The sequence below is a fragment of the Nelumbo nucifera genome, chromosome 4 (genome assembly GCF_055504915.1).
Source record: "Nelumbo nucifera cultivar China Antique chromosome 4, China Antique-T2T, whole genome shotgun sequence".
NCBI lineage: Eukaryota > Viridiplantae > Streptophyta > Magnoliopsida > Proteales > Nelumbonaceae > Nelumbo > Nelumbo nucifera.
This window is the reverse complement of record NC_142652.1, coordinates 79254604-79263437: the sequence shown is the minus strand read 5'-3', so window position 1 is coordinate 79263437 and position 8834 is coordinate 79254604. Positions and strand designations below refer to the sequence as shown.

Genomic DNA, 8834 nt, shown 5'->3' with positions numbered 1-8834 from the left:
AATAACATCGACACTCCAACTCATAACCCTTTCTTTCCCCATCTTTTCCTTCAAAACAAACAGATATAGATCATGTGGGTAGATATCAGAGTCGATAATGTAGGTAGATAGATCATAACACCTATTCCCCCCCCGAAAAACTCATGCCTTTCCAGTATCAGAGTCGAAGCCGCAACTTTTCTTCGTTGGAGTTTGGATACACGGTAATTGCAATTGAAAGGGAGAGAAGGAGAGGGGGAGACCTGAAAATAGGAACAAACTTGAAGTACAACCCAAATTGACTTTTCAAGAATAATAGTGTAATTAATGGATCATCCTCCCATGACAAAACCCATTTTCTTCTTACTTTTCTTTCTCCCAGCTATGCAGCAGGCAAGATAGATTTGGATTACAAAAGATCTGCCCGCCCCAACAATACCAGGACTGACCGCATCAAAACTGCTACACACTACAAAAGAATTTGAAAAAATAAAATAAAATAAGAAACCACTCCAAACTGCATATAGGGGCCCTGCTCAAGACAGTAAAGGCCCCGGTTGCTCCTTTCCTCACCGCAAAAACTCTTGATGCAAAAAGCAAAACTATATCGGCCACATTACTCGGTCCGTAAATGTCTCCTTCCAAAAACCAGTGCTCCTTTTTTCGACCACCGTAGAAGGAGCCAAAACTCCACCTCGGCACCACAACCACGACCGAGATCGGACCAGACAGAACCCAAACAAGACGACGAGACACTCGACCTGACTCCAACACATACATCCCGTCGCCCTCAACTTCAATTGTATCACATCACCAAGTGAAAAACCCTACAAGAGTTTTAGAAGAAAACGTCATCAATTGGATGAGAAACAATAAATGAATTCTTTAGATGGTATGTTGGCTCAGAACTCACTAGATGAAGTTCAGACTATCACACTATTCCCATCGATAGATGATTGTTACATATGCGAATCAACAAAAGATTTAAAATACAACCGAAATCATTCTTGGCATGCAAACCAATGGCCGTCACACCCAGTCATTTTTTCGGTACATACATGCCTAGTCATATTTTAAAGCAAGAAAACTCAGCAAGTGTCCAATCTTCCTAAACAATCATCTACCAAAAAAGTTATTAAAATGCAAAAACAAAAAAGGGTTAGTTTCTTCATCACTCAATGTCCATTAATCATTTCTTTTTTTAAATTAAACCCATTAATCAATTCAAAGAGTTAGTTTCTTCATCAACAATTGAAGAAAAAAAAAGCATGCAAGTATATTTACTTGGACAGTTTGGGAACTTTAATGTGTAGAAATTGGAGAGTTATTCATATAGGGGAGTTCATAGCTAATAATAATTCTTTTTTTTCTTAAGATAAACTGGATTTCAGCAGGAACTGAATCATCAATCTTCTGATTTATGTAATCCGAATCCACTAAACTATAAAACACTGAACTAATTCAAACCTATAAAAAGAGCAGCGACAAGATTTGTTTTCTGATGCATGCACAAAATATAGACACTTGGATTACTAAGAAGGAAGCTCACCTTCAACTGAAGTTAAATCCTCCAGAAGGAACTTGGAGTTCACTACCACCAAATTGGAACCCAGGTTGGGAAGCATCAGCTGGAGCCAATATCTCATCCTGTTCCTCCAACCAATATGTTTCAAGAATCTTCACTGCCTTCTCATAAATCTCAGAGTTGTCATGGATCTGCAGGTTTTCAATCTTATCTAATCCTTCAGCTTCATCAATCAATTGGGCATAGACGTTCACTCCTCCAGTGTTCCCCAAGTTCTTCTCAGATTCTCCAACCTTCAAGATGTTCTCTAGTCCTTCTAAACAGACCGTAACAATCCTTGGGTCAGGGCACACAAGAAGATCACATAACGGCTTAATACAGCCTTGGTTCACCAGGTACCTGTCAGAAAGAAGAAAACAACCTCAGATACAAATTTAAGCATGCAAATAATATATTCACATGGAAAAGCTGAGAAACATACTTGATCTGATCATGGCTACCACCAGACGTTGCATTAGAAATTGCCCATGCAGCCTCTTTCTTGATATCAAACTCAGCAGTATGAAGTAATTGGACCAGCGGACCAATTATTTGAGCATCAATAACAGCCTAAGCAAATTTCAAGCGTTGCAAAAAAAATTTAAAAAAAAAAAAAAAAAACTTACAGATCCTCAATTATCACTTACGCAACTAATCAGAAATAAAAACCGGAGTGATGGGCAAGACAAATCGAGTTTCAGAAAGCATGAAATCAAGAACATCAGTCACAATTACAAGTCTTGAAATTTCAACCATAATTCCATATGCAAAAGGGATATTCTCCTTACTTGTATCTGATCCTTATTTCCAGCCGTTATGTTTGAGATGGTCCAGCAAGCTTCCTTTTTGATGCTCTTTTTATGATTGTGGTTCAACAAGTTCAAAAGGCAAGGAAGTGCCTGATGATTGATGATATACTGGATAGAGAACAATTTGAATATCAACATCAATACCTCAGGGCAAAACATGGTATACTCAAAACTGAACATACAATGTAAATTCTAAAATCTGCAAAATGTTTAATATGAGAGGTTCACAATAATGAATGATCCAACATCAAAGTCCTAACCAACACAAGACGCTTTCACATTACTTGAAGCCAATTTATGAACAATAATACTGAATGTTGCTTATCAAAAAAACAATAATACTGAATGTTAACAAGTCCAAAAAAAATATAACCCTAAAATTCAAGATGGAAAGTAGGCTATTAGCCACTTTTACATTAATCGTAGCCAATGCCACAATAAAATGCTAGGAGTTTGCCGACAAACAGTAAATATGGCCAAAATTTAAGAAAGAAGTGTTGATATGGAAGAATAGACACCATTACAAAGGTCCAAAAAAAATTACTCAGAAATGTTCCCACACAATGAATAGAAAAATGGAACTCACAAATAGTTTCTCAAGAAAGACAGCAAATGTATGGAGCAACACTTGAAACAATTATTTATAACTACTCTAAAATGCATTCAAAAAACAAGCTTGTGTTTTGTTATTAATATTCACACAGAAATTATGATTGATATAAAATCTTGAGTGCCACATAATCTATCAGTAGACATTGTTTCATTCACAGAAAAAGAATGGCTGCAATTACAAAGGAAAAAAAAGAGTATCATTGCAATGACAAAATTACTAACTGTCAATGAACGTATTACATACTGAAGGCACCTCAGATTTGTACCTGAGTCTGGATATCATCTCCAGTAACAATATTTCCAACGGTACGAAGGGCAGGAAATGGAACTCACAAATAGTTTCTCAAGAAATCCAGCAAATGTATGGAGCAACACTTGCAACAATTATTTATAACTACTCTAAAATGCATTCAAAAAAACAAGCTTGTGTTTTGTTATAAATATTCACACAGAAATTATGGTTGATATAAAATCTTGAGTGCCACATAATCTATCAGTAGACATTGTTTCATTCACAGAAAAAGAATGGCTGCAATTACAAAGAAAAAAAAGTATCATTGCAATGACAAAATTACTAACTGTCATGAACATATTACATACTGAAGGCACCTCAGATTTGTACCTGAGTCTGGATATCATCTCCAGTAACAATATTTCCAACGGTACGAAGGGCAGGAATGAGAACTGAAGGAGATGGGTGGCTGAAAACAACAAACAAGGAGTTAAGACCTCCAGACTTGGAAATCATATTACACAACACAATCAGATGAAAATAAACTAAAACACTCACAGCAATAGTTCAACAAGTCGAGGGCAAACCCCCGCTTCAATAACAGCTTGAATTTTATCATTTGTGCCATCAGACAAATATGAAAGGGCCCAGCATGCATCTGTCAGAACTTCTTCATCATTTGAATGAATTAGGCGCTCCAGAGCTGGGAGTGCAGGCTTTGTCTGCAAAAGGAATTTCAACAATTTAAGAATATAAAAATGCAACCAGCAGAAAATTGCCGAGTTGCAGCAAGAAAGTCAAACCCCCACCTGCTCAAAAGGTGGCTGTGGCTTGCCCCTGCAAAAATTCGATAGAGTCCAAGTGGCGTTTCTCAGCATAGAAAGCTTGGCATGTTCATTTAACTGTGCAAGCAGAGGAATCAATGCTCCATGGCCTAGAACAAGGTCCCTGCATCTCGGAGAGTCACCAGCAACATTCCCCAATGCCCACACAGCCTACAGTTTTAGAAAGATATCCATCATAAGCCTCAGATTCCTTAGATGCTCAAAGAGAATAAACTTAGAGGCCACTTTGTAAATACAAGAATAAAAACTGAACGAATGCAGCTTCAAAGCAATTTAGAATCAGGTTCTATGTATACCTGTTCCCGGACATCATCACTCGGGGAGCCTAATAGCTTTACAAAAATTGGTACGGCCCCGTGATCAATTACAACTTTGGTATTCTCCGAGGTTCCAGAAGCAATGTTGGTGAGAGCCCAAGCCGCCTCGAACTATGCAAGTTGATATGATATTAGGGAAAAAGATACATAATAAAAACCACGGGAGAGGGGTAACAATAACTGTAGAATAATATTTCTTTGAACCTGAAGCTGCGGAAAGTCCTCCCTCAAAAGGAACTCAACAAAACGAGGGACAACACCGGATTGAATAACTTCCTCAATCGGAGGACTGCGCTCTGTAGAAAAATAAGAACAAAATTGTAGTCAACCAAATAAAATTAATGCTAAGGAAGAAAAGAGATAAGAAAAATGTTGCTATTACTAGCTAATACCTATTGAAAGTAGTTTGCGAAACTGAGTGGTCGCCTCTAGCTGCAGTCCACCATCGTCCGACCAAACCCCAGCGACCATAGAGGGAAGACTTTCTAACTGCAATTGTAGTAATAAGAAATTCAAAACTTGAAGGCCCTGAGTCATTCCATAATTACACCGATGACCGAACGTTCTATATGAATACTAAAACCAAATTCTAAGAAAACAGATCCAACCAACGAGATCAAAACCGGAAAACAAACAGAAAACTCTCAACACCGGAATCTAAAAACCCTAACCCAAATCCTTGGATCAAAAGCGAAACCAACAAGACTTCAAATCCACGACAATCTTCGGGTGAATCCGACAAATAACTAAATTCAATGAAAAGCGATCAATCATACCTTCTTCTCGACGGTCGAAGCATGAACCGCGGTGAGAAATTGTTGTGCTTGCATTCCTTCTCGCCTCTTCTTCAGCAAGCTCTCTTCTCTTCTGTTCTTTCGGATCTCAACCATGTTGTCTTCTCTCCTTCTCCGACCTTCCTCGGCATCGACGGCAACCTTGTATCGGTTCCGACGAATCTCTGTCCTGGCGCCCGGTCTCAGAGACATTATTGCTGATAAATGAACCCTAAAAGTAATTCAAAAAAACATAAGAAATCTGAGAAGCGAAATCAAACAGAAAAGATGAAACAGAAAGAGAATAAGGGATGAACCTACTGGTGCGAGAGAGAAAGAGAGACAGAGAGGGTTAGCAGGGGGAAGGATTGGAGGAGTGGGAGTGTGAGAGAGGAGGAAGCGAAGAAGCAACGGCAGGCAAGGAGGCACGGCGGAGGGTTTGGGTTGGGTACTACTATTATGTATTTTTGCTTTTGATTTTTGAAGTTGGATCGAGACGAGAGAGAGAGAGAGAGAGGAGAGAGATCTTTTATAGTGGCTTCGTATAAAAAACAAAAAGAAAGTTTCAGAAAGCGAGGAGAAAAAATAAAGCAAAATAGGCTCGGCCTGGAATATATTCACAGCGATGCCACTGATTTTGAATTCGAAGGTGTGGGAAAGGAGCCGGAAAGGCGACGGGATCTGCTGCTCCTCACATGCACATCCACCAATCAAACTAATAAGAGAGATGCTCAGTGAGGCGCAACGTCTGAAGAGCAGATCCGGTCTCGCCGGAAAGGGCAACTATCAATCAAGCAAAAGGTACATTTGATAGGAATACATAAATCTATATACAATACATAAGTATCTGAAAATAAATAAAACTTTTAACCTCTATATATATATACAGATATGAGTATCTGAAAGGCCAATTGTGAAATCAATCTCAACTTTCTTACTGCTCAATCTTTTGCCTCCATTCGGCTTTCTTTAGAGGCTCACACAATGCCCAACAAATTAATTTGGAAGCCGATATACATCGTGGATGTTATACTAAAACATCATGTTATAAATCAATTTATGGCTTCTAGCATTATTTGCGTCAATTCCGGAGCCTCAAGAATGCGAGTCTTAAATGCCTTACCCATTAAAAGTAGCTCTATAAAATGCTTTACCCATAAAATCCATTTAGAGAGAAGCCTATCAGAATGGATTTTTCTTGATTTGAGTAACAATCAATACCCGCAATACCCTCATTTTCAATCATCAATACCAATTCTCTAAAATCATTATAGAAAAGGCTCGTGGGGATTGACAGTTGCATTCTGAAGTTATTTATCACTCTTTAGTGGTATCTAATGAGAATAATTCTTTGACCCCAATTACAGTGATCCATTGGATCCCACCACTAAGAGGTAGTGAGAAAATCAATTTTGATGGTGCCACTAATACTGATAAATCTAGCATTGGAATCATTATTCAGTATAATAATGGCTCATTTCTTTTTACACATGCTATTCCTATAACACCTCAGCACTCTTCAATGAAGCATTAGCTCTTTTGGAAAGCCTTTGACTTGTCTCTTCCCTTGGTATTTCTATTGTTGTAATTGAAGGTGATGCACAACTTTTGATTAATCTCTTGTTAGAGGATACCCTTACCCCTCCATGGAATATCTACACTCTTTTTTATAGATTGCAAGAGATTCGTATCCCACCTTCAAGACTATTCGATTACTTTTGCTCCCCGGCTTTGTAATAGGGTTGCCCATAGACTTGCTAAACATGCTTTGTCTTGTTCTTCAGCGCACACTTGGTTTGTAGCACCTACATTTTTTTTATTTCTTCTTTGGAATCTGATGTAATTGAGTAATTGTTGAATGGATTAGCCTTCGGGCATTTTCAAACAAAAAAGAAAATAAACAAAAATTGTTGGGAGTTGGTTAGATTATTAATAGATCTCTCGATCTCGATATACGATATTGTTCACTTTGACGGTTTATGACCAACAAACTAAAATGAGCCTATAGATAATTATCAGATGGCTTTGGTAATAGTATTTTTAGGGTAACTTGCTGAAACTTGGCCTAAAGTATGACTGTTGCTAAAACCTCCATTGAAATTTAGTAATTGCAGTCATCTCCCTTAAACTTTTTTAACTCGGTTGCAAGTAGATCCCCTTTGATAAAGTATACTAAAAAAGACATCAAAATTTTTACCTATGTAATTATTATTGAGGTTGGTTTCCACATGAAAAAAAAAATAACATAAACTTTATGAACAACAAAAATAAAGAGAATTTAAAGTTGAAGCTTTATCTTTGAGTGATTGATATGAAGGCCAAATTTAGAAAATAAATCAATTTTAAAAAAAGAGATTGGAATAGTGATTCATATGAAGACAAAATTTAGAAAACAAACATTTTTTATTTCTTTTGAAGGGCTACACAAGAATGGGCCCTACGAGGAGAAGATCTGAACTCACAATAGAGAGTAGCCCATCTCCCAACCCATAACCCCCTAACTAGTAAGAGACCTTACCAACCAGCTGAGTGACACCTTGCAAAAAAATTTAAAATATATAATTTTTATTAAAAATAACTATATTAATATTTTAAACATTTTCTAGAAAATTGTACTATAAAAACCTATTTACAACTATATTAACAAATTCAAAAAAGAAGTGATTACAATTACCAAACTTCAGGGAAGTTTGTGCAATTTACCCTTTTTGTATTTACCACGGATGTGGACGTATCTAGAAGGTTGGGCCTACCGTTATTGGAGTAAACCGTTGTCTTCTTGAGTCTTGAACCCAGCGCTGACGGAAAAAATTCAAAAACCGATTAAATGGGCCTGCCGTGTGCCCCTATGTTTCGACTTTCGAGCATTCGGATCCATGATCAAATGGGGCCCTTACCCAAGTCCCTAACAGGCAGAGTAGCAGAGCGGTTTGCCCAAAATCAGAAGTTCGAACCGTAGAAAATTGGACCGGGAAAAAGTTTTTAAAAGAATTCTTTAGATAATGCCCAAATCAAGTGGTTATAATTTGCCTGATTACGTTAATTTTTAGCTACCCTTGGGTAGGGCCCACTCAATCACGGTTCCAGATTTTTGGCCTACAGGTAAAGGTAGGTAAATAATTAAACGTGGCAGTATCTTAAATACATCTGATCATAGTTATCCTCATCTCATCTGTATGTATTTTTAGGTATCTATAATACAAACCTTTCACTTTACTGCTAAATGATCACTCCTTACGAAGCACAGGATTAAATATTTTGATCAGTTTTGTTTGATTTCCATTATTTATATTATATGTTCATGATGGTTATTATTTGTAGATTTTTAGATATATAAATTTGTTATTTAAGAGTTGAAATCAGATTTTATTTGTAAATAATAACTCATTTTAGGTTTTAGACTATGATGCAAAAAAAAAAATGATACTGGAAAAACTCATAATCAATCAACAAACACCACAAAATTTCATCAAAATTCATGGGGGTTCTGATTGGTCAAAGTCTTTTCATATGGTTTTGAAAATTAGGTTAAACCGGAAAACTCAGGAACTCTGGTTCTGTTTCACCATAAAACTGCTTTTGAGCTAAAAATCGTTGATTTGTTCAGTAATCTATTGATTCGGGCAGTCGAACCTTTGACATAAACAATAATTTTTGGTCATTTTTATTTATTTTTTAAATCAGAATAGGTTGTTCATTCGAA

The 8834-nt window shown here is 37.0% G+C and overlaps 1 protein-coding gene across 1 annotated transcript; it reads right to left on the bottom strand.

The window, feature by feature from the left end:
* Positions 1-249: 249 nt before the first annotated feature.
* LOC104605137 (importin subunit alpha-1-like) lies at positions 250-5976 on the bottom strand. Its single transcript, XM_010269769.3, has 12 exons — positions 5453-5976; positions 5135-5363; positions 4751-4847; positions 4563-4654; positions 4338-4469; positions 4006-4191; positions 3755-3918; positions 3587-3665; positions 2332-2460; positions 1986-2113; positions 1529-1903; positions 250-806 (listed from the first exon to the last, which is right to left on the bottom strand). The coding sequence occupies exons 2-11, from the start codon at positions 5342-5344 to the stop codon at positions 1531-1533; spliced, it is 1590 nt and encodes a 529-aa protein (XP_010268071.1). The 5' UTR covers positions 5345-5363; positions 5453-5976; the 3' UTR covers positions 250-806; positions 1529-1530.
* Positions 5977-8834: the final 2858 nt, after the last annotated feature.

Bases quoted from the DNA above. Each gene is read 5' to 3' on its own strand.
- LOC104605137 (XM_010269769.3), bottom strand. From the start codon at position 5,344: ATGTCTCTGAGACCGGGCGCCAGGACAGAGATTCGTCGGAACCGATAC. The intron at 3,666-3,754 runs GTGAGTGTTTTA...TGTTGTTTTCAG, and splicing joins CGACTTGTTGAACTATTGCT to CCACCCATCTCCTTCAGTTC. The intron at 2,461-3,586 runs GTACAAATCTGA...TTCTCTATCCAG, and splicing joins GAGATGATATCCAGACTCAG to TATATCATCAATCATCAGGC.